Consider the following 27,124-nt stretch of genomic DNA (forward strand, 5'->3'; position numbering starts at 1 on the left):
ACCTCTGCACAGTTATTCTGCACACACCCTATTACATCTTCTGGCAGGGCCTTTTGTGTATAATTTCTGTGATAATATGAGTCAACATGTGGAAATATCAACTGAAAATCTTAATACTAAGCAGTTTAAATTCTAATACTTATCACTACTTGCATCTGTACAATAAAACATTACAAATAAAATTTGAAGAAACTTCTGAGAGGCTATTTGACAGATGTTTCTCTGATTATTTAAAAGAAAACTGATTTTACACTCCTGCCACAGGTGTGTGTGTTTGTGAGTCTGTGTGGTTGTATGTGTGAATGTGTGTACTTCTACTGCAGAAAGAACAAGAGCTCAAAAGCTAGTGTAAATACTGATTACTGCCATAAGTTTCTGTGCACCACAGATCAATTGTCTACAGGTGAGTGGTGGCCTTTCCTTTTTTTATATACAAGGTGTACAACTTTGCTTCCGCCGTCTCTCCCCCAACATTTGAGGCTTTAATGAAACAGATTGGTTACACATGCATCATTCAAAGTATTTACCATCACTGGCCCCTACTTTCTCCCATATTTTGGGCAGTGTACGAATCCCACATCAAAAAAATGGCTCATCTTTTTAAGCGATCCACAAATCGATCCAATTTGTGACTTCTTCATGAGATCGGAAGTGTCGGTCAGCCAGGCCATGCACCATTGATCTAAAGAGGTGATAGTCAGAGGGAGCAATGTCTGGAGAATACGGTGGGTGGGGTAGGACTTCCCATTTTAATGTTTCCAAGTACATTTTGACCTGCTTTGCAATGTGGTGTCGAGCATTGTCGTGCTGCAAAATCACTTTATCGTGCCTCTCGCTGTATTGCAGCCATTTGTCTTTTAATGCTCTACTCAAATGCATTAATTGTGTTCGATAACAAGCATCTGTGATTGTTTCCCTTGGTTTTAACACCTGATAGCACATGATGCCGAGCTTGTCCCACCAAATGCACAGCATGATCTTGGAGCTATGTGGAGCTATGAATATTTGGTTTGGCTATTGACGTGGAAGCATGGCCGGGATATCCCCATGATTTTTTGCATTTAGGGCTATCATAACGAACTCATTTTTCATCCCCGGCCACAATGCGATGCAGAAATCCCTTCCATTTTGGCCTCTGAAGCAACCGTTCACAAACATACAAATGCCGTTCAACGTCTCATGGTTTCAGCTCACACGGGACCCAAGTTCCCTCTTTCTGAATCATGCCCATAGCCTTGAGACATTTTGAAATGGCTTGCTGTGTCCTGCCACTAATCATGCCAATTCTTCTTTAGTTTGACACGAATCTTCACTCAGCAATGTCTCCAATTCTGCATCTTCAAAAACATTCTCTCTTCTACCACTATGCTGGTCTATGACATTAAAATTACTGTTCTTGAAGCGTTGAAACCACTCATAACACATTCTTTCACCAATAGCGTCCTTACCATATGTACTTGAGAGCATTCGATGAGACTCAGCTGCTGTTTTCTTCACATTGAAACAAAACAGTAACACCTCCCACAAATGACAAGAATTAGGCTTGTAAACTGACATTTTCAATCAAGAACAACTTTATGATGCAGACACAAATCAACTAATGTTTGAATGAGGTTATGTTGACCGAGGTCCAAGCTAACTGCCTGACGTCTATGATCAGTTTCTTTCGACCGCTACTTACTGTTGTTGCCACCTATCGGCAAACGGCAGAAGCAAAGTTGTACACCTTTTATTATACTAAATACATATGTAGAATCACAAGCAAGCAGTCACACATGCACCGTGTTGCATATGCAACTCCACTCTACTCACACAACCCATTTCCGGAACTCGCTGCAGGATGGATCGTGTTTGCACTGTCAAAATATGGCAAAGATGTAACTTTACAATAATAATTCAACATACAAAGAATTCCTCAGAATCATACAATTGATACTTTACATGGTGAAACCACATAACCAAAATACAGAGTGTCTTAAATAAACCACTGCAGCCCATTGGTTCACTTCACTGGCAGATACATTGTGCTGTTTTCTTCCCTCAGTGGATCACGGGGTCCCAGGTTTGATTCCCGGCCGGGTTGGGGCTTTTCTCTGCCCGGGCACTAGGTGTTTGTGTTGGCCTCATCATTTCATCATTCATGACAGTGGCTATATTGGACTGTGTAAAAATTGGGACTTTGTACGGGCGCTGATGACCACGCAGTTGAGCGCCCCCACAAACCAAACATCATCATTATCATCATTCTTTCCTCAAGCTGGTTTGTACCCCCACAGAAAGACACATACCAACATTATGCAGATGTATTAGGGAACTAAACTCTTCTTACATGATCACATTTAATACGTTTCAACTGACTGAGTGTTCAGAATTAAGTTCCCATAGCAGTACAACCCACCAAAAATAAAACTCATTGATGACACAGATGCACCCCCAATCATATATCTCAATTGGTGTTACATAGTGTATCTCAGAAATTGCATACATTTCTGCTAATTAGTTCATACTGTCATAATACTTTCTTATAGACAAGATTGCTATTAGGATCATTACTGTGCATCTGTTCTACAATCAAGACAACTACACATTGATGAATAAGGCAGGATAAGCCAGCCAATCTGTTTAACTTGAATCATTACTTCATACAATTTATTTATCTAACCCCCTCCCCCATGCACAAAATGCACCCTGTTCATATGTTCAAATAAATGACAGTTCTGTAAATTTTCCCCTAAATAAATTACTATTAGTGTAGAAAAATCACATTATTCATTAAAGCGTCACTATATACATTTCTTACAACCCCTGTGCAGTATTTCTCACTGCCTCTTCCTGATTTAAGTACTTTTTATTCGTACAATTACACAGAGTAAATACATTAATGAATAAAATAAATTTTTACATCTTTATACATTAAACATCCCTTTTTACAGGCTTGTCCTCTTTCCGTCTCTTGTGCACATGTACCACCTCATCATCCTCCTGTATCATTTTTGTGTGGTACACATCCCTCATCCCACAGAAATCTATAAATCTGACATGTTTCTGATTTCCACCATTATCAATCTCTAACTGTCTGTTCTTACATTTTAGGTTGGTGTGATAGCATGTCAGAACTCTGTGCCTAAAGCTTCATCCTTACTAGTCCTGTAATAATTACACAGGCTATTTTAAATTCGCGATCATATCTCTTGAATTCTAGAAACACTTTCTGTTTTACAGATTTGCTCATTCTACATATTCCCATTTTTACTTTTATCCCCATCAACAGAAAAATTACAGAAGTCTTATAATTTAGCCTTTGCATAAAGGACTCTGCTACTGCTAACACAGCAGAATCCAAAAATCCCCTTGTCTTATGTTCAACCTCATGATCAATTCTGGGCCAATAGACATGGCAGCTAGTCAGCATCTTCTTTCATGAGATGCTCCAGTGATCCTGATGCAGAAGAGTGTGAGTCTGTGTCATAACAAAAAATAATTGTGGATGAGATGTAATGCACAAGCCAGAGGTTGCTCAGGCCATCCTCACTGAACATTTTATCACACTTAATGCAGAAAAAGGTCAGCAGTGACGGCTTGAGTGATGCGAGAACTGGTAGTGGGAAATCCATCCACTGATTTGTAAGCTTCCATGTCCAGATAAAAATGAAGTACTTCATCCTGATCAAAACTAGTGTCAGGTTATATCAGAAAACACAAAATGGCATCACATTTGACTGTTGAGCCATAGTGTGGAAATGAATCTCATAATTGTACCTACTAAGGAACAGGGCCCCATTGCTGTCTATGGGCTACCTTGTGTACAAGTGGCCCTGTGCAACTATAAAGAAACACTAATGATTTGTAATACTCACCAGATGAAACTTAACACATTATAAAAACACAGGTAACTTCTTCATAGCATAAAACAGTGAGAGTTTCCTTCTCTATTTGAGAGTAATTCTTCTGCACATCACTGAGTGTCTTCAATGCAAAAATGATGGGGTGTTCCAAACCATGCACATGATGTTGAGATAACATGTGCTCTGACACCATATTGTGATGCATCCATTACTACCAAGTCTGGAGCCACAGCTGATCGGTGGCCAAGAACAGTCTGCATCACAAACCATCTTCCACTGTTTTCAATGTGTGTTCACAGGCGGGAGTCCACTCAAATGCTGCACCTTTCTTAAGCATTTGATTGAGAGGTTAGGAAACCAAGGAACTTGTGGAAATGTGCAGCTTTACCTAAAAATGCTTTGAGCTCTTTCACATTTGAAGGGTGCGAAAAAACAGCAATGGGTGCTGTCAATCGACTGAATCTCCAGGCAAGGTATAACATGTCCCAAGTATTCTATAGAGGGTTGGAAGAAATGCGACTTTTCCAAATTGCACTTAAAACCCTTGTCGTGCAAAGTCTAAAACAACAGGTGATGAAAAGATGGTCCTTGATTGTGGAATCAGTAACGAAAATGTCATCAAGGTAATGATGTAACAAGGAATGTATTAAGTAAGCTGTTCCAAGTAACATTGAAAAATGGCAGCCTCGCTTACAATGCCAAAAACGAAGTGGTTGCACCTGTAGAAGCTGTGTGATGTATTCACAACAAGAAGATGACATGATTTGTCACCAAGTGGCAGCTGTAAATATGCTTCCAACAAATTGAGTTTTGAAAAATATTCTCTGCCTGCCAGCTTCATCATAAATTGATCTGAGCTAGGAATAGAGTATGTATCAGCTGCAAATTGAATTAGCTGTCGCCTTGAAGTTGACACATAGATGGAGTTTGCCCATAAGCTTCTTCTTAACAACCAGTGGTGTAGCCCATTGACTAGATAAAATGAGTTCTGTTATGCCTGTCTAGTTCTTCCTTCACTTCAGCATGAAGTGCAAGTGGTATGGGTGTGGCAGGGAAAAAAAACTGGGTTGTGCGAAAGATTTGTGACCAGTGTGTGCTATGTAGTCAGTAACCTTGCCAGGGCTGGGTGAAAACAGGGGTAAATATTCTAAATATTCTTTGCAAAAATCATCCAATTCTTAGTAGTGTACAAGATATGATACTAAATGCATGGAATCTGAGACTGTAAATTCAATAGCCTGGAAAGCATCAAAATCAAATAAGTGTTATGTGAAGGCATTGTCCACTTCCAAAAATATTACTGGCCAAACCAGCACCTGGTATGTTGTTTATGCAGTGTACTGCCCAAGTAGAGGAATCTGCTGTCTGTTGTAACTGACAAGATGGCATGAAGTAGCTGACAGAAGAGGGGAACCAAGGCATAGATAAGTATTAGAATTCAGTACCGTAGCCACTATGCCCATATCCACCTGAAGGTGTAAGGGATTTGTATCAATATGCACGCCAATGAAACGTTTGTTAGAAACAGCTGTAATAGCTTCACACAGTTGACTAACGACGTTAATGTCCATAGGTTGATACATGAGGGGCACAATGGAAGCAGACCGAGTGTTGCACGTAGTTGCAATGTGACCTTTATTATGACATGTATGGCATGATGACCAACATTGTAGACAAGCTGGCTGGTTGTTTTGAACAAAACGGGTTGGGTAGGAGGACAGGGGCATATGGAAAATTTTCTGCTGTGGTTGTGTTTGTGTGAGATATGGCAGCCAAGCATTCTGCACTGCCATGGCCTCTGTTTCTGTATGCATTTGTTGTCTGAGTTGACTGCAGCTACATTGGCCTAAGAATGTAATTGATAGCCAGCAGCACTAGAAACTTCAAAAGTGTGTGCAATATGGAGTACTTCTTTTAAAGAGGGATCCTCGAATTGCAGCACTCTTTGTTGAACTTCCTTATCTGAAGCTGCCTGTATGATAATGTCTCTAACCATAGTATTTGGGTAAAATTCCTGAGATTTAGCAGTAATGGAATGAAACTTGCAATTTAGCCCCTGAATTTCCACAGCCTAAGTGTGATTGAATGTACACTGCAGTGTGGCCTCAACAGCCAGAGACTGAGGCCATGTGTGTTGTGTATTGTGTTTGCATGAATGTGTGTGCGTGTATGTAGTCTATTTCCAGTGAAGGCCTTGTTGGCTGCAAGCATACTGTCTGACTGTCCTTTTGTTGTGCCTATATGCAACTCAGCATATATGCTATGTGGTGAGTAGCAACTATCCTTTCCAAAACAAAACATATTGTTATGTGGTTCAATTTTGTGAGTAACTCTTTCCTCATGCTGCCTTCTGCACACCATACTGTTTCTTTTCACTGTTTGTTATCTCTTCATTTCTTCTTATAGAGGGACTGTTCAAAAAGTTCCAAAACCTGTAGATTCTAATTAATAGTATATACCCCTCATATATCTCATATATTGTTAATTTTCATTTAAGACTTTTAACAGAATGTAGCCATGTATTATCAAGCCCTAGTCTTTTTTCAGTGTTTTAGAATACATATCTTACATTGGTCACTTATTCTAGCTCTCCTTTTCTGTATCAGCACAGGAAAAATTTGTTTTAAGACATCAAAACTGAAAATTAAAAATCTCATAAGTTGTTGTTCTGTCATTTTTTACTTTTATTTCCGTTTGCGAAAAATTCTGGCAAATATCAAGCATGCTCCCATACTTTACTCACTCACTTCATTAACATATTTGAGCCTGTGAACATTATAGCCCAGAAAGTTATATTGTTCTCAAATTTGAATGTGATTATTTTTGCTTCCTCTGTTTTGACTCTTTCCCTGAACAAATGCTCATAGAATGGTTTGTCATTTTCACTCGCTGGAATGAATGTCTGTTACTTATTCACATTTTGTGTTTTCAGCTGCCATAATAAAAGGAAACCACACAAACTGTGCTCAGTTTGCCAACTCAAATAGACTGAATTGGTTATTCAGCAGACTGGGTTCACAGGCATCTAGTGAGGGTACAGGAATGCTGGATGTGCTCCATTGCGTTCTCATTGATTCACCAGAAGCATTGAATATGATGAGGGTAAGTTCAGAACTCTTTTCTGTGTTTTGGGGAAATTAATCTAGATAATTTTCACCTCTATTGCTGCACTAATACATGATGTTGGAGATATTTTAACCCAAAGGGAAATTCATGAGTGTCAGAACAGATGTGTGTCAAAGTGCTATATATTTTGACAAAAAAACCATGATATTATCATCAAATGAGCAGATGTACTGAGATGCTGTTGCATTGTCCACTCTGCATATGGGGTCAACTACAAGATAACACCTCAGTACAGCAGATATCACCTGATTTTTCTATCAAAATGTCCTTTGGGAAACACTTTAGCCTCACATGCTTTAGCTCCATTATCATTTTTGTATTTCAGTTGGGATATAAAATACTGATGCTCAGATAAGGTAAACAGTGACATGACATGATATATAAATTTAACAATTGAAGGTGTTGTGGTGAAATGACGGCTGTGTAGTGCTGTAATGGGAACAGGGATGGGGCTGGATGGTTGAGGACAGTGACTAACGAGGGTTAAGACCAGGAGGGTTATGGGGATGTAGGATGTATTGCAGGGAAAGTTCCCACCTGCACAGTTCAAAAAAGCTGGTGTTGGTGGGAAGGATCCATATGGCACAGGCTGTGAAGCAGTCATTGAGATGAGGGATATTATGTTTGGCATCGTGTTCAGCAACAGGGTGGCACATTTATTTTTTGGCCACAGTTTGTCGGTGGCCATTCATGCACACAGACAGCTTGTTGGTTGTCATGCCTACATAGAATGCAGCACAGTGGTTGCAGCTTAGCTTGTAAATCACATGACTGGTTTCACAGGTAGCCCTGCCTTTGATGGGATAGGTGATGTTAGTGACCGGACTGGAGTAGGTGGTGGTAGGAGGATGTATGGGACAGGTCTTGCATCTAGGTCTATTACAGGGGTATGAGCCATGAGGTAAGGGATTGGGAGCAGGCGTTTGTGTAACGATGGACGAGTATATTGTGAAGGTTTGGTGGACGACGGAATACCACTGTAGGAGGGGTGGGAAGGATAGTGGGCAGGACATTTCTCATTTCAGGGCACGACGAGAGGTAATCGAAACCCTGGCACAGAATGTAATTCAGTTGCTCCAGTCCCAGGTGATACTGAGCTACGAGGGGAATGCTCCTCTGTGGCCGGACTGTAGGACTTTGGGAGGTGGTGGGAGCCTGGAAAGATAAGGCACAGGAGATTTGTTTCTGTACAAGGTTGGGAGGATAATTACTCGTACAGTCAGTGAAGGCTTCAGTGAGACCCTCGGTATATTCTGAGAGGGGCTGCTTGTCATGAGCGGGGCTGCTCATCACTGCAGATGCAATGACCGCGGGTGGTTCGGCTGTGTGGAAGGGACTTCTTGGTATGGAATTGGTGGGAGCTGTTGAAGTGGAGGTATTGCTGGGGATTAGTAGGTTTGATATGGACGGAGGTACTGATGTAGCCATCTCTGAGGTGGATGTCAACATCTAGGAAGGTGGCTTGTTGGGTTGAGTAGGACCAGGTGAAGCAAATGGGGGAGAAGTTGTTGAGGTTCTGGAGGAATGTGGATAGGATGTCCTCACCTTCAATCCAGATAGCAAAGATGTCATCAATGAATCTGAACCAGGTGAGGGGTTTAGGATTCTGGTTTTTTAGGAAGGATTCCTCTAGGTGGCCCATGAATGGGTTGGCATAGGATGGTGCCATGTGGGTGCCCATAGCCATACCCCAGATTTGTTTGTAGGTAATGCCTTCAAAGGAGAAGTAAAAGTTGTGTGAGGATATAGTTGGTCATTGTGACTAGGAAGGAGGTTGTTGGTTTGGAATCCATAGGGCGCCACGAAAGATAGTGTTTAATAGCAGTAAGGTCATGGGCATTAGAAATGTTAGTGTACAGGGAGGTGGCATCAGAGGATCAGGGCACCGTGCAGTAAAGGGACAGGAACTGTGGAGAGTTGGTGGAGGAAATGGTTGACATCTTTTATGTATGAGGATAGGTTCCGGGTAATAGATTGAAGGTGTTGGTCTATGAGAGCAGAGATTCTCTCACTAGGGGAACTGTAACTCGCCACAGTGGGTCATCCTGAGTGGTTGGGTTTATGACTTTAGGAAGCATGTAGAAGGTGGGGGTACGGGGAGTGGCAGGGGTAAGTAGAGCGATGGACTTTGGGGAGAGGTTCTGGGATGGGATTTGAGTAGTGACTGGAGATCCTGTTGGATTACTGGAATGGGGTTACTGTGGCAAGGTTTGTAGGTGGAAGTATCTGAAAGCTGACCGAGTCCTTCTGCCAGGTAATCCATGCGGCTCAAAACATCGGTGATGGAGCCTTTGTCTGCAGGTAGGATTATAAGGTCAGGATCAGTTTTTAGATGGTGGACTGCAGTTATTTCTGCGGATGTAAGGTTAGTTTGCATGTTGAGGGATTTGGGCAATTATGGTGAGGCAAGGTTTGAGGTTAAGAAACTCTGGAAAGTTAACAGGGGGTAGTTTGGAGGCAGTTCAATATTGGTTTTTGGTTGAGTCTGGCTGGTCGTGTTGGTGGCAAAAAAGTGTTTCCACTGTAGGGACCAGGGGAAGGAAAAAAGGTCTTTAACAAGTCCTGCATGATATAATTTGAGAGTAGGGCAAATGGTGAGGCCTTTGGAATGGACTGATATTTCTGTGGAAGTAAGTCTTCTGGAGGAAAGGTTCATGACTGTGCTGTGGGTCTGTTAGGTTCTGGGTTCTGTGTGATGGTGGGAGGGAGTTTTGGAGTGTGGTGTAAGTGTAGTAGGTCTGTGAGGCAGGGTTTGCCAGCTATATATTATTTTAGTTTTGTGTGTACTTAATATTAGTTTATTTTTGTGCAGCCGCTGTAAAGTTTTATCAAACCTTGTCAGTGGTTTGATTATCACTTGTGTCATTACAGAGGGTTGTATCATCAGCATTTATTATTGACTTGTAGGGCAAAGAAGTAGGTAGCTCATTCACATATATTTTAAAAAGAAAAGAACCCAGGACAGAACCTTGTGGCACTACTGTAGTAACATATAGGTCCCTTGGTCTACAATTATCTCCTGTGACAATCTCTTTAAAGCTTGTTCATTGTCCTTGATGCCATATTATTCAAATTTAGAAATTAGTGTACCTTGTGATAAAGTGTGATTTTTGAGTAATAAGTGGGAAAAATCTGTTAACATACAAATTTTGTAATTGTACTGCATAGAAACACTTCAAAAAATACTTGTTACTCTATATGTGTGACAGATTAATATATCACCACTGTTCTGCACAACAAGGAAACAATTTCATATGTTCATCATTGTTTCAGGATGAACACATTAAAGTTATCATATCTTTACTAGAGAAACATGGTCGAGATCCAAAAGTTCTTGATGTGCTGTGCTCATTGTGTGTGGGTAATGGTGTTGCAGTTAGAAGTTCACAAAATAACATATGTGACTTCTTGCTTCCTGGAAAAAATCTTCTTCTGCAAACACAGCTTGTGGACCATGTAGCAAGGTAAATTTTGTGCTTTTTTTATACATCTTTTGTAAAAAAGAAAATGTTGGTGTAGTTAGAAATGTCTACATGTATACTTTGAAAACCACTGTGAAATGCATGGCATAGGTTACATCCAATTGTACCAGTTATTACAGCATTTTGCCATTCCATTCATGTCATTCGACTACCAGCTCTTGCCTGGCCCACAGTGAGTGTGCTGGGGTGAGGTGGAAGTGCTGGGTTGGGTGGGACAAGGGATGGAGAGGGGCGGGAGGCAGACCCCTCCCTGCCTCCCATCTCTCTCGATCCCTTACCACACCCCACCCTGCACCCCCACCTCACCCCAGTAGACTCACCGTGGGCCAGGCAAGAGCTGGCAGTCAAATGAGCACAAAGTAGGGAGACGGGTGTGTGCATGTGAGTCAGTGTGTGTTTGTGTGTATGTTTCTCCTACAGCTTGAGAAAGAAATTTCATTCCAAAAGCTAGCAAGGCTCTGTACCTTTTGTTTGTGTGTCTGTCGACACTGCAGCGCTTCTGGCTTTCGGTGAGTCATCTCCTTATTCCTAAATAGTTCATTATAATACATAAAAATTTATGCAAATTACAATACATATTAAATTTCCAATTAAAACATAGTACCTAAAGGTTTAAAGAATAAAACAAGTACATCATATTTACAATAAACATTATTGGCAGAAAATGTTAAGTAGCACGTGTGTATTATAGTGTCACAACCTGTTCTTTTTTTCCAACCACTAGCCATAGCTTTTGTTTGTGGGATCTTCAGTATATTATGGTTAAAAGAGGGGCTAACTCAGACACATATTTGGTATAGAACCTCATAGAGATTCCATCGGGCCCTGGAGATTTGTTCACTTTTAACAATTTTAGATGTTTCTCAGCCCCATTGGCACTAATATCGATTTTAACAATATGGAAAGGATAAATTGCTGGTCACACAACATAGGGGAAGACGTGAGATACAGATGGACTAAATGAGAAACAATCTTAGAAATGAAACTTCCTGGCAGATTAAAACTGTGCTCCGGACCGAGACTCGAACTCGGGACCTTTCGCCCGTGAAAGGCAATGGTCCCAAGTTCGAGTCTCGGTCTGGCACACAGTTTTAATCTGCCAGGAAGTTTCATATCTGCACACACTCTGCTGCAGAGTGAAAATCTCATTCTGGAATCTTAGAAATATTTCAGCTTTCAGACAAAATCCTTCTTCAGAAGTAGAAAACACACAAACATTCACACAACACACACACACGTCCACCATCTCAAGGCACTGAGGCACAACTGCGATTGCATATGGCATTAGCAGTGTTCTAACTGGGCTGGTATTGAGGAGGAATGTGGGGGGTGGGTAGGAAGAAGCATGGTGTGGTATGGAGAGGAATAACAGATTGTGGCTGAGGGAAGATGCTAGTGCTGGCTGTGGGAGCCTGCAGAAATGTGATGGGGTCACAATAGGACTTCTAAGTGCATCATCAAGAGCTGGTGCTGGTCAGGTTTTGGGAGGGGGGAGGGTGGAATCAGAGTGGACTGTGTAGGAGTTTTACGAGGATGGAAGGTGTGTGTGGTACTGGAGTGGGAGCAGGGAAGGGGAATAGGCACTTGGAGGACAGGGGTTAGCATTGGTTGAGACAAATGGGGTTACAAAAACAAAGGATATGTTGTAGGGAGCATTCCCCCCTGTACAGTTCAAAAAAGCTGGTGTTGGTTGGAAGAATTCAGATGGTGCTGGCTGTGAGGCAGTCATTAAAGTGAAGCACATCATGCTGAGTAGCATGTTCAGCAACTGGGTGGTCCATCTGTCTGTTGGTCACAGTTTTGTAGTGGTCATTCATGTGGACAGACAACTTGTTAGTTCTCATTCCCATGTAGAATATAGCACCATGTTTGCAACTATATTTGTAGATCACATGGCTGGTCTCAAAGATGGCCATCTCTTTGATGGAGTAAAAGAAGTCAGTGACAGAACTGGAGTAGGTGGTAGTGGGAGGATGTATGGGACAGTCTGAGCCATTAGGTGAAGGGGTGGGAGTACAGGTGGAGTACGCATGGACAAGGATGTTGTGTAGGTTTGGTGGGCATTGGACTACCACTGTGGTAGGGGTGAGGAGCATATTTATCATTCCAGGGCAGGATGAGAGGTAGTTGAAACCCTACCACTATCTACCACCATCAAAGGAGCCTCCATCATACCCCTCCCACATTCCCCTATAGCTGCCAAACCATGCCTTTCAGACATACTACATTTACCATATCCTCAGAAACTCCCTCCCGCCACCATGCAGAACCCAGAACATAAACAGGTCCACAACATAGTAATGAATCTCTCTTCCAGAAGCCTCAGTCTCACAGAAAAATCGTTTCTTTCCAAATACCTTATCTTTTGCCCCACTCCCAAATTCAGTCCTCTCAGTTCCTACAAAGAGAGAACTTTTTCGCCACCAGTCCTACAAATCAAACTCAATTCAAAACCAATATTGAAACTTGCCTGACTCGGTTCACTCCTCTAACCCTCCATGATCCACTCCCTCACTGTTTCAAATCATCCCCTGTTAACTTTCCAGAATTTCGTAACCTTTAATCTTGCCTCACCATTGTTCCACAGAACTCTCAATATGGAAATCAATTGCACATCAAAAAAGAACCACAATCCACCACATAAATGTTGATCCTGGCCTTGTAACTCCACCTGCTGACAAATACTCCATTGTAGTGATAAATGAACAGTGGGGATTACCAGTCAGGAGGACTTTGCCAGCTGTCAGATACTGACAAGTCCTTCCACAGTTACCCCATTCTAAATATTCAACAGGATTCCAGTTTATGCTCAAACCCTTAAGTCAATCCCAGAACCTCTCCCCTGAGTCTGACTCTCTCCTCACTCCCACCATTCCCTGCGCTCCTCCTTTTTATGTGCTTCCTAAAGTTCATAAGCTGAAGCACTCAGGACACCCCATTGTAGCTGGTTGCTGTGTCACTACAGAGAGAATCTCTGTCATTGTTTACCAACACCTTCAGCCCTTAACTGTAACCTGCCCTCCTATGTAAAAGACAACCATTTCCTCCACCAACTCTCCACAGTTCTGGTTCGTGTATCATCTGGCACCCTGCTCATCACTGTTGCTGCCACCTCCCACAACACTAACATCCCCAGTGCTTGTGGCCTTGCCGCTATTGAACACTATCTTTCCCAATGCCTAATGGATTCCGAAACTACAACCTCCATCCTTGTCACTGTGACCAACTATGTCCTCACCCTTAATTACTTCTCCTGTGAAGGTGCCATCTAAACATAAATCTTTGGTACAGCAATGAGCACCTGCATTGCATTAACCTGTGCTAACCTACTCAAGGGCCATCTAGAGGAGATCTTCATAACCACATGGAACCCAAACCCCTCACCTGGTTTGGATTCATTGGTGGTATCTCCATGACCTGGATTGACGATGAGGACACCATACTCACATTCCTCCAGAAACTCAACGCCTGCCCCGCTCCCCCCCAAAACACTTCATCTGGTCCTCCTCAAAGCAACAAGCGACCCTCCTTCATGTCGACTTCCACCTCAAGGATTGCTACATCAGTACCTCCATCCACATCAAACCTACCAACTAACAATACTTCCACCTCAACAACTGCCACCCATTCCACACGCAGAAGTCCCTTCCATACATTGTAGCCACTTGTGGTCATCACATCTGTAGTGATGAGAAGTCTCAATTCAAATATGCTAACGGCCCCATTTAGGCCTTCACAGATCGAAATTACCTCCCAACCTTATCCAAAGCCAAATCTCCCACACCTTATCTCATCAGTAATATCCCTCACATAATCCGGACACAAAGGATCACTCCTCTGCAATCCACCCCGGACTGGAGCGAGTGTATGATATTCTCCCCAGGGTTTCAGCTATCTCTCATCCTGCCCTGAAAGGAGAAGTATCTTCCTCATATCCTCCCCACACCTCCAACAGTGGTATTCTGCCACCCACCCAGCCTATGCAATACCCTCAATACTCTTGTCCATCTCCACTCCACCCTTTCTCCCAACTCCTTGCCTCCATGGCTCATATCTCTGCAATAGACCTATATGCAAGACTTGTCCCATACATCCTCCCATTGCCACCTGCTCCAGCTCTGCCACTGGCATCTCCTACTCCATCCAAGAGCCAACTGTGAAAACAGTCATGGTATTCTCTGTGTTAATGACAAGTAAAAAGCTGATGATATTTTTCTTGGGTCTGCAGCCAGATCAAGCAACCATCTAAACACAATATTTCTGTGGTGCACATTGCCACCATATTTGGGTGGAATGCTGTATGTTAATCTCACCAGAACTGATTGATGTTGTGAATGTGACCCTTTCATATGCTGTGGAATTCAACAAATCATTGCTGCTGCACCATAGCACAAGTGAACATACAGTGCCCAGGTGGTCAAAGCCCGATAAATGACTGTCAGATACCACTATCAGTAAACTCCATTGGTTGAGTCGAAGATCATTGTTTTTTAATGTGAGCTAAAACAAGGTTCCAAATATTGCTTAAAGAGTAACTGTTGTCTCTGTTTATAATATTGTCTGCCAATCTAATTTCAGTAACTGCCCTTAAAACGCAAGAGACATGGACAATGGACAATGATTTGTGTCTGATCATACAACTTTCTGTGTCCCTTGGTAAGGCAGTGCTCCCTCACAGCAGATATATCAGGCTGCATCAAATGTGTCTGACGATGGTTCTCTGTGCATCTGTGCTGAATAGTGCAAACTCTCTGGGCAGTATATGATTTCCCAGCACTGCAAGGGATTTATATAAACATCAGGCTTCTTCAGTCATAGGTCATATTTAACCAAGCCAAGGAGCACTCTAATTTTGGCTGGTGGATGCAATACACTTTTGATATTGTATCAACATTTCAGTGTCTTTGTCCTTGACCAGCCGGCCGCGGTGTTCGTGCGGTTCTAGGCGCTGCAGTCCGGAACCGCGGGACTGCTACGGTCGCAAGTTCGAATCCTGCCTCGGGCATGGGTGTGTGTGATGTCTTTAGGTTAGTTAGGTTTAAGTAGTTCTAAGTTCTAGGGGACTGATGACCTAAGATGTTAAGTCCCATAGTGCTCAGAGCCATTTGAACCATTTTTTGTCCTTGACCAACAACATCAGATGACATCTGTCGACAGATCGTGATTAAACTCACAAGTAAAGAGCTGGACTAGTGATCTGAAAAGACTTGAAGAGGCTGTGTAGATAAATATGTGCAAGAGTCAAGTGATATTTCATCTAACACCGTAATTAATATTTCTTACCAAATGTAAGCATATGTAGTAAGATATTAGAGCATTTCATTCACAGAGCACTTGTGTACAGAGACAGGTATAACAGTGGTACTCTTCGACCGCGTAAGCAGCATCAAACATAGCCTCTGCTAAAAGATGTTACATGACATCAAACTCATTACAATCAATGTCCATGCACACTACAAGAACCTGTGCCTCATTGGTTGCCAGTAACTCTGTTCTTTTTTTCCCCCCCAAGCTTGTACAGTCCTTTAATAGCTACTTGATTTTATACAGGATTTGTCGTTACATCTGTTTTGTTTTATTATTCTAGTGTTCGGCCCAACATATTCGTTGGGCGAGTAGAGGGTTCTGCCATGTACCAGAAGTGGTACTTTGAAGTAACACTGGATCATATTGAGCAGACAACGCATATGACACCACATCTGAGAATCGGATGGGCCAATACTTCAGGGTATGTTTCTAGTTTACTGTGCAAAATATATTCATTTAATAACAATTACATGTAAATATTTGAACAAGTTGATATGAGACCTGTTTTTGGAATGCTGTTTTTATATTATACAAACACAAGTTGTTTTTAAAACAATTTTGTTATTACATGAAAACCTTTGCCTTACTCTACTTTTCTGGATAATTTCCACAAACATGAAGGCACTTATCCTAATTAATAACCAGTTACTGAATTCCATTATCATAAAAATCTGTCACCAACCAGTTACTGAATTCCATTATCATAAAAATCTGTCACCTGATTTGCAACTGTTACTGAACAGCCATTGATGTCATTCTGATGGTTATCACGAAATCAGGGAACAATGCACAGGACAACATCTCAGTTCTCACAACGGTATCACTGAACGAAATGGTGCAGTGGTGAGCACACTGGACTCACATTTTGGAGGATGACAGCTCAAATATGCGTCCGACCATCCTGATACAGTTTTTCCATGATTTCCCTAAACTGCTCCATCCAAATGTGAGGATGGTTCTTTTGAAAGGACATGGCCACTTTCCTTCCACATCCTTGAAACAATCAGAACTTGTGCTCCATGTCTAATGAATTCATTCTCAACAGTATATTAAACGCTGATCTTCATTCCTCCACAATTGTATCTTGATTCCCTTATCACATTTTTCCTATCCGCATCCTGAACACAGCTGCACACAGCACAAGTCTTTGTTGAATGTTGTTTGTTCACACTAGGTGGAATAAGTTATGGAAAATATTGGCCAATCAGTTGCCTGAGGTCGGTGCTTGAAATGGACAACCCACTGCTTTTGAAATGAATTCCTCTCTATGGCTATTGAAATAATGTACTGAATAACAGCAATACAGAACTAAAGGATTTTTGTTCCACTTTTATGTTTTACATAGCTTATACACATTTCACAAAGAAAGTCTGAGAAGATGGAAAAAGATTTTCTCACAATATTTCTTTCCTCTTTTCATTATGAGTTGCTGGGTTATAAGCTAAGCATTGACCTACTTTGTCTAGCCCGCCAATCATGTCATCATGCCCCACAACTTCTACTGGCTTCAGCAGCTCTCCATGAATTGTTTACAGCTTTCATTTCAGCATTGTGAATAGTGATCAAGATAAAGTCTTCTCTCATGCCCTTGTGTTCACGTCTCTGAAAACAACATTTTTCCCCCTTCTTTAGTTTCTTATGATGAAATAATGGAGGTGTGTCTCTTCTGTACGACTGCAAAGCTCCATAAATATCAATTATCTCAGAAGGCAGCAAGTTAAGGAGACTGGTAGTGGTTCTCAACACTAAGGCCACAGTCTTTATTCAGAAGTGGTTTTTATCAGTGTTGTTATGAATTGAGTCAATTGTGGCATGTTTTCGTACATTTCGTTCCTTTTCCTGTGTACATAATGAGGGACCATACTTCAGTATTGTTCAGCTTTGGCTGTAGGTGGTTCATAGGATCATATGTACCATAGCAAGAAATACAGAAACGCTTTTTCAGCATTTGAAATTGAGAAAAATTTAGAACCTGTTTGAATATTGAGTGTTTTGCGTAATACATTTGTGGACTGGGATTCATCACAGTGGTTTGAAACAGTACAAAAATGATGTAACCACATTTTGTCTTTGGCACTGTCTTTCCACTTAGAAATATGTTGCTCAATACCACACCTGTTTGTCTCTGACACAATATTTGTCAAATCATTGTCAATGAACTGATCCACTTATGCCATGATGTCATCTGCACAGTTGTTCACTAGATGAACTGCAAAGTTTCCTTTAAATGGGAATATTATTGGAGCTAGCTGTAACATAGCAGATATGTTGATTTCACAGCATAATGTAATTGGATAGATAAAAACTCTACTCACCAAGTGGCAGCAGGAGAACACATGTGTAAAAAAAGGTTTTACTTATGCATGCTTTTGGAGCCAGTGGCTCCTGTTTCCAGCAGAAGGTTTGAAGGAAAAGGAAGAGGGAGAAGGGAAACGAACTGGAGAGGTTTAGGAAAAGGGGTAGAGTTAAAACAGTCATCCAGAACCCTGGATCAGGGGGTACTTATTGGATGGGATGAGAAGGAGAGACTGTTTGTTGGGGACTGCACTGGATGAGATTTGAAAAGCTGAGAGTTTAAAGGTGGAAGACAGGGTAATATACAAGGCAGAGATTACTCCTAAAACATTGTGTGTGAGGTAATAAGAGTGAAAAACTAACTGCATAACAGAGATGGGAGAAGGACAACGAAAAATAGACAGGTCAGAAAATGAAAGATGTCGAAAACTAAAACAGTGGAGAAAGGAGTAGTTACTGTGAAGAAATGCTGAGACAGAAGAAATTAACGTAAATGAAGGGCAGGTGTGTGGTGAAAACCAAGGATGTGTTGTAGTGCTAGTTCCCACCTGTGGAGTTCTGAGAAACTGGTGTCTAGGGGAAGAATCCAGAGGGTGCGAGGTCATGACTTCATGTTTCACCCTGTTTCATGACATGCGCCATCTGGATTCTTCCCCTAGACACCAGTTTCTCAGAACTTGCTGGTGGAACTAGTGTACAACATATCTTTGCTTTTCACCACCTACCTAGCCTTAATTTACATTAATTTCTTCTGTCTCAGCATTTCTTCACAGTTATTACTCCTTTCTTCATATTTTTTACCATCCCCCTCCCACCTCTGTTACATACAATGCACTTAGCTTTTCACTCTTCTTAACTCATGCACAGTGTTTTAGCAGTAATCCCTATCTTGTATATTATCCTGTCATCCACTCTTAAGCTGTCAGGTTTTCAAATCTCATCCAGTGCAGTCCCCAACCATCAGCCTTTCCTTCTCATCCAATCCAGTAAGTTCCTCCTGACTTGGGGTTCTGGGTGACTTTTCTGAACTCTACCCCTTTTCCTAAATTTCTCCAGTTCCTTTCCTTTCACTCCTCATCCTTCCCCTTCAACCCTTCTGCTAGAAGGGGGAGCCACAGGCTCTGAATGCCTGCGTAAGTAAAACCTTTTTTTATCTGTTCGTTCTCCTGCCACTGCTTAATTAGTGGATTTCTTATCCATCCAATTATGTTATATTGTCAAAAATTGATTATTTTTGTTGTTATAGACATATTTATCTCATATGAAAGGCTAGCAACTGCCATTCACCTGACGAACTGTCATCACTTGCAGTCTTCAGTGTAGTAATGCCACATTCTTCATCAGTTTCTGAGCTGCTAAATTCATTGTCACACGCAGTATCAGTATCACTTTAAATTTTCAAACATCACGGCCCAAACAACAATACTGGACATAGGATAAGAGTGCACATTTTGTTGTCAAGTATCCAAATATGCACAAAGCTGGGGATCAATATCTAATGGCAACTGCCTCATCCAAAATCCTATTGGAAGGCAACAAATGCCAGAATGAATTATCCCTAGTTGCCAGTTACCTGTCAGTGCTAAACATAACTTGAAAATGATCATCTGGACTAGGGTAAAACTGTAATGTTTTCTTAACCTTTAATGTCAAATTTCTGCAACAACTCTTCAGTGATGAAGAAGGTTGCTTTGCACTTCATCTTGAATATTAGTATGCAGATCTTTAAATGGTCTAACCAGTTCTCTTACCATTCCGTCTCTCGTCATGTTTATCCCATAAACCTAACTACTCTGTGGTTAAATTTTGAGCAGTTTCACGTCTTTCACATACAGAAAATGAATCAATCCACTTATTTCACATTGAGTGAGATATTCAATTAACTGAGAAACAAGCACAAACAATCAAGTACAAATGCTTCAGTTGTGGTGTATATGAGTTGCCAATAGATGCAGGCACTCAGCACGGGCTGTCATCACAGAGATACAGCAGCAATATTTAAAAGAAAAATGGTACTTACTTGAAAGACATGCTTCATGTTTGGCTTCAGTGAAATTCAGATCTTTTGCTGCAGCCTAATCCAAAATTGTACATTAATTAACGCAAGTTAACAGTTCTAAGTGTTAAATCAAGAAACAGTTGTGATTGTGTATAAGAGTATTTTCTTTATTGGTTAGTTATATCTGTCTCAATCTTAATTACACAAGTGACATATGGCAAGAGATGATGTGATGATCACATTTTTTTTTCAGTTATTGCCCTTACCCAGGAGGAGGTGAAAAATGGGGTGGAAATGGAGTGGGTGATGATCTTTATTCATACGGGTTTGATGGAGCCTACCTGTGGACAGGTGAGAAAAAAGCTTATGTACATTTCAGTAGTATGAGAGGTCTGACATTATTCCTTTCTTTCTATAGTTAATTCAATGACATTTGTAAAATGCTAATCCTGTTATTAATGTTTTTAATTTTGTTTAAAACAAATCTTCAACATGCATATAATAGAAGGTGTAATGGTAGTCGCCCACCATACAGTTGAGTCACTGAGCATTCTCGGTCTTGTTTATGTGCCTCTCATACACTCAATGACTGAACTGTGTAGTGAGAGGTTACTTTTATTTCATCCAATATTTGTATTCCATCTAGGACTTTCTAGTTCCTCTGCAATATGCAATGTATTTTTTGATAAAATACATAACCGTAACACAATTATCCATAATGCTGTGAGCTGTATTTGAGCATTGGTCTGTGGCATTCTTAGCACTTCCCTTGAATATTTTAATATATCATCATTGACCATCACATTGCATAAGGTATTTGATCTTTATTTCATTGCTTGCCTTTCACGAATATCCTTTCAACTGTTTTCCACTCACCATCAGCTTGTACTTGAGAAGCATCAGGTACAGTGTTTTATAGTGCACCTCCCTTGTTCCACCGTTCTCTGTTATTATTGGTTTAACAGCACATATAATAGTTGATTATAGTTTTATTTTTCTGTTACTTTTTGTACTGTTGTGTATATGTCAGCTTCTTATCTAGCCACATTATGGCTCCTTTCTCAATTTACATTCTGATTTGTGGAGCCTGTTTCACTGTACCACCCATGTGGAAAAGTTGAAAGGTTAAAGATATTAATATAATAGAGGGAAACATTCCACGTGGGAAAAATATATCTAAAAACAAAGATGATGTGACTTACCAAACGAAAGCGCTGGCAGGTCGATAGACACACACAAACGCAAACATACACACAAAATTCAAGCTTTCGCAACAAACTGTTGCCTCAGGTAAGTCTTTCCCCTCTCGGGATTGGAATGACTCCTTATCCTCTCCCTTAAAACCCACATCCTTTCGTCTTTCCCTCTCCTTCCCTCTTTCCTGATGAGGCAACAGTTTGTTGCGAAAGCTTGAATTTTGTGTGTATGTTTGTGTTTGTGTGTGTCTACCTACCTGAAAGGTTAAAGAGTTTTACATGGTGTAGAAAAATGAATCTGTATCCCCAAATGAAAATGTGCCCATCCTTCCAGCTAGTGAAACTATTATCCTGTTGTCCTGGCTACCCTCATAGCTATGCAATTTTTCTTAACACTGGTAGTTAAAATTGTAAAAGCTTCACATGCAGAAAATTAATTAAATGTCAGCCAAACACTTCAGTTACCCTTTTCTGTGTGTATCTGAGTTGTACAAAGTAACACATTTTTCCATGTAATAATATTAGTATTAAACTTTAGTTTATTATTTTCAGGTGGAAGAAAAACCCATGTGCTCAATAATACTAGTGAGCCATACATAAAGAAGGGAGACGTTGTGGGCTGTGCCTTTGACTTAACAGTACCAGTAATAACATTCACGTTTAATGGCCATAAGGTCAAAGGATCATTCCGAAATTTTAATTTAGACGGGATGTTTTTCCCTGTAATAAGCTGTTCTTCCAAACTGAGGTACACATTAATTTAAATTATTCTTTTTTTATTGTGTTCCATTGTACAGTTTTCCGGTACAGAGTCTTGATTGATATCAGTAATGATAAAGGTTTAATGCTTATTATAGATGGTTAACTTTCTTATGAAAATGTGATTTTGTATCATACATACTTCAAAAAAATCTACTCAAGTTGAAAGTAGAAAATGAATAATAACAATATTTTTACAATATGTGTGTATTTTCCAAGTACCAAAATAGGAATAACTGAAGTAGGGTGACAGGCACACACATTTTAAAACATAGTTGAGACTTGAGTTTTAGACCTATTCTTCAAATTGTTTCATTGCAATAAACCAAAAGGCATATGTGCAGCTGCCAAAGGAAGGGAAAAGGCAACAGGTAATTTGTAAGATGTAACACTGCTCTTGCAGCCTGGAATCAAAGTGTAGAGCTATAGCAACTGACCACACACAGAAAACTCCAACTTATTACAATCTGTCCCTTTTGTTAAGGCTTGTATAATTAGACAAGACACAAGGAAAACAATACAGAAGACCACAACTCAAACATCATCACTCGAGTCCTCATAAACACCCCAAATAACCACCAGTCCCAAAGACCGTTTACTCCGCACTTGGCAGGTGGCAGTTACTGGCAGTCGATGGTCGCCACACGCACCTTCAACCAAGTCTTCCTATTAGTAAACAGAGATCTTGTAAAATGACTCAAGTAGCTCCACAAGTAAAGGTCTAAAGGATTCAAATGAAGGGATCTTGTCAACCAAATATGTGGTTCACCTTGACATGTCTATCTTTTGCCAAATAGGGATGCTCTCAAGTTCATATTGCAGAATGTGTTGGCACAACATTATATTGAAATTTCATTGCTTCACTCATGTTCAATGAAACATCTAACAGTAATATCAATTATTCCTAACACGTTTTACATGAGGAAGGACATTTGTCCAAACAAACAACCTTTGACAGTACCTGTATTTTTATACTGATGTTGAATATGTGCTGAAATCCATTGGAATATGTAACAACTTTGTTACACAGCTGCTTTGACTGTTGAGAACGGTCGCCCTGGTGAAAGGTGTGCCATTGCTAATACAAATTTGCCTTGGAAACTACTGAACAGGTGTACAGAAGTGCAAGAACCAAGCGCAGAAGTTGCTGCATGGGATCAGATCTTGTGTTCACATGGCATGTAGATTTTGCATAGTGGCAGGGATGGAGCTGTTACTTATACAGAACACACTATTGTGTCAACTTCTTGGAGCACCATATTGATTGAATGTGTTCATTCTTTGTAGCAGCGCATTTATCATATTGATTGAATATGATCATTCTCTGGAGCACTAGATTTATCATATTGACTGAATATGGTCATTCCTCCATTCTGGCAAAAACTGTACAAGATAACATTACACAAGGTGTATAACACTGTCAGTTCAGAAGTTGAATTTCTTTCACGTTACACTGCACTCTGCTGTAAATTAAGCATGTGTTAATGCACTCGGTCATACCAAGTGTAGTGCTGAACAACTAATGCTTAATGGCAAATGGCAATGGAATTGGTGAGACAACTTGTTAACAGAGGATATTATGACATCAGGTATTTGCTCATTTTTAATAGCCAGCCTTATGACTAAGTGAGGTGGCACAGTGGTCAGACATTGGACTCACATTTTGGACGGCAGCAGTTTATTGACATCCAGCAATCCAGACTTAAGTTTTCTTTGGTTTCCCTAAATTGCTTAAAATAGAAGCTGTTACAGTTCCTCTGAAAAGGACGTGGTCAATTTTCTTCCGTACCCATTCTGAGTCTGAGTTTGTGCTCTTCAGTAATGACTTATCATCAGCAGCACATTAAACTTTAATCTCTTTTCTTCCTTTCTGACAATGCAGTGAAACTATCAATATTACTGGAAAAGCCAGTTTTGTTTTCCGTGTAACTTGGAAACAAGTGCTTCCAAACATATGTTCCTATGTAAAATTATATCTACAACTTCTGGAACTGAGCAATAGAAACTTTCTATGTGTGTAATAAAAGAATTATTGGAAAGGAAGGACGAGGAAAGGAGTAAACAAAAGAAATAAAAGTCAAACAATGGAAAATCCAGGATGGAATGTAACAGTATTATGAAAAGGAAAGTTGCTACTCACCATGTAGTGGAGATGCTGAGCTGCAGATAGGCACAACAAAAAGACTGTTCCAAATAAAGTTTTCAGCCCATAACGCCTTCATCACAAATAAACAACACACACACGCGCACACACACTCACGTACAAGTGACTGCAATCTAAGGCATCTGTAGCCTTTTAGACGAAGCTTTATTGGGAACAGCCTTTTTGTTGTGCCTATCTGCTACCCAGCATCTCCCCTATATGGTGAGTAGCAACTTTCCTTTTCATAATATTGAAAGAAATTAAAGTTACATACACAGGCATAAAATGAAATAACATGACAAAAATTAGCATAGACTCTATCAAAGTGAATGATAGTGCAGGTTATAAATAGTTAAGTGAATATAGCTGTTACTCAGAATGAATAATGAAACACATAATGGACCCTCACCATCCAACTTCTCTTAATTTATTGTAATCTTCTCACATGTTGTTTCTCTTTCACGACCTTCTTGCCTCCCTGTTTCTATATTTATTCTACACTCTCAGTCTTTACTTGTCTCTCTAGTTGTGCGTATTTATTTTCTCTCTTACCATCTCCCATCCCATTTATAAACATTTCTTTGTTCTGCAGTGGGTTGAAGATACAATGACCAGTACTGGCTGGTGGAAGCTGTCTTTGTGTTTGTCAGGATACATTTGAGTTCCATCTGAGGGTGTGCTGGGTTCATAGATGGCTTGGTGAACATAAATAGTTTGTTATTTAATCCATTAAAGCTGAACAGCCATTTGGGTCTGCCCTTGACTTCTGTGTGGTTTGGCATTGTCTTTTGATATTTCTCTTGGCACAGCAGGCAAGATAGGTGAAGCAAACAGCCTGTAGAATACAAATCTACTTTGGAGGCAATGCGCTGACTTGGCATAGCTGACACGCTGGTGTTGAGTCGGTCATGGTGGCCAGCAGCACTTGCTGGAGCTCTGATACAAACACGAGGCAACCAGCAGCACCTTCTAACTTGTGGCATCATCCAGGATGAAACTCTCAACTGGTGGCTGAAAAGCAGTAGTGGACTGCTAGCAGACACTGGTGGCATCGAGCTGGGTGGCTGTCTGTTAGAGCCTCAGACTAGGAGGTGGCAGCAGATAGGTCAGTGAGCAGTCTCTCAAAGGTAGCGGCAGTGTGTTGTCTGCCAAAGGCCTGAGCAGCCAGGTGGCAGTCGCCGATTTGGAAACCAGCGGTGACATATGACGGTTGCATTGGCTACTGTGTCATAGTTACAATGTAGACTGTGTGGCTGTGTCAGTAGAAATCATGGTGACGAATGACACACACCTAGCACCATGCATGACCCTACGGGGCTGGACCGGGGTTTAAATGCAGCTGTCCAGAGTTGACTTTGCAGAAGAGGCTGCTTTTCTGTGTGACATGGAAATGTCTGTAACAGGGTCATTGGCTGAGGCCCAGTGTCACCACATGATAGTGGGTCAAACTGCAGAAGCTTCCTGAAGGCTGGTCAGGCTAGCTAGCATCCCAGGCCATTAACACACAGACATCTGGCAACATGGAAGCAACTTTCTGTTGCTGAACAGGCAGAGCTTTGTCCAGCAGCAGTAGCACCCAGGTCCCAATTTCTGTCTGTGGCTCTGCCTGTGTCAGTTCTGTCTCAGTTCATTTACTATTTCTTTGCTTGAAATTTCCTGCCAGATTAAAACTTTGTGCCAGACTGGCGCTCGAACACAGAACCTTCCTTTTCACAGGGAAAGCTCATATCTTGTGAGCTATCCAGACAGAGTCATGACCTGCCCTCACAGCTTGGCATCTATCAGTACTGCTCTGCTACTATCCAAATTTCTCCCCATGTCTGGTATTTTTGTTTGTTATTTTGACAGCTCTTTCTGTCCCTTTCTGCTCATGTTTTGTCCAGATTCACTTTGATTCACTTTCCTTTTGTTGCATTTGCATCTTTTTTTAATTTCCTATTTATTGAAATGAAATTTGCCCCACATCCTCAACATATTGATTTTCTGTGGCTTATTATAAACAATCTTCTGGATCTGAATCTAGGCAGTTTGTTCATTGTCACTTCCTGTTAATTGCCTATAAGCTGCGTCTCTCCTAATCCATGCTTGGGGTGACTTTTCCTGTCTTTCATCATCTTTGGTTTGCATTTGTGCTTCACATGTCTATGCTTAACTTTCCTATTTGTTCATCCATGCTGGCCGCTGTGGCTGAGCGGTTCTAGGCGCTTCAGTCCGGAACCGCGCTGCTGCAACAGTCGCAGGTTCGAATCCCGCCTCAGGCATGTATGTGTGTGATGTCCTTAGATTAGTTAAGTTTAAGTAGTTCTAAGTCTAGGGGACTGATGACCTCCATTGTTAAGTCCCATAGTGCTCAGAGCAATTTCAACCATTTTGTTAATCCATTTAGCAATTGTTTTCTTCCTTTATAAGTGTTTTAGGATGTTGTCTGTTACATAGGTTTTACGTGTTGAATGTTGGCTGGTCATTTCAGATATATTACAATACCTTTTGTGTATCTTCTCACTACACACCAAGTCTCTTACACTGCCTTATTCCATCTTTCTTCATTTTATGTTAGAATATTATGGAAAGAGTCCTCTCTTTTGAAAATGCTTTTTTTTTACTGTTTGGTTACTAATGTCTGTAATTATGAAATCAGCAAAAAAATACTTACAGTATTATTCTTTGAAGTTGGCCTTGGTTGAAAAGTGCTGAATTATGGTGAGAGAAAAATCACATCCCAATGAGACAAAGTGCTTGAAGATATCAAAGTTACAATTTTTTTGGCAGTTCCTTCTTTTGCATATATTTTTTTATTCTTATATGAACTGCTTGCAAGAAAAGCCTACAAATTTGTAGACAATTAATTGTTACATGAATCATCCTTCATCATGACAAAATATCATGCAGATGATCTATGGAACATGTAACTATTATAGTAATAGATAGTTTTACACTAACTATAAACAGTGATTGAAAGAACAAATCAACAT

At 40.7% G+C, this 27,124-nt stretch overlaps 1 protein-coding gene across 1 annotated transcript in view; it reads left to right on the forward strand.

The window, feature by feature from the left end:
* LOC124595722 (ryanodine receptor) overlaps positions 1-27,124 on the forward strand; it is a 690,379-nt gene that overhangs the window by 219,529 nt on the left and 443,726 nt on the right. The window contains exons 15-19 of the mRNA XM_047134588.1: positions 6,778-6,947; positions 10,245-10,435; positions 16,041-16,181; positions 20,308-20,405; positions 21,803-21,998. Of these exons, the coding sequence (XP_046990544.1) occupies positions 6,778-6,947; positions 10,245-10,435; positions 16,041-16,181; positions 20,308-20,405; positions 21,803-21,998 (796 nt within the window). The remainder of the gene's footprint in view (positions 1-6,777; positions 6,948-10,244; positions 10,436-16,040; positions 16,182-20,307; positions 20,406-21,802; positions 21,999-27,124) is intronic.

This window comes from Schistocerca americana, chromosome 2, assembly GCF_021461395.2.
Source record: "Schistocerca americana isolate TAMUIC-IGC-003095 chromosome 2, iqSchAmer2.1, whole genome shotgun sequence".
NCBI classification, from domain to species: Eukaryota; Metazoa; Arthropoda; class Insecta; order Orthoptera; family Acrididae; genus Schistocerca; species Schistocerca americana.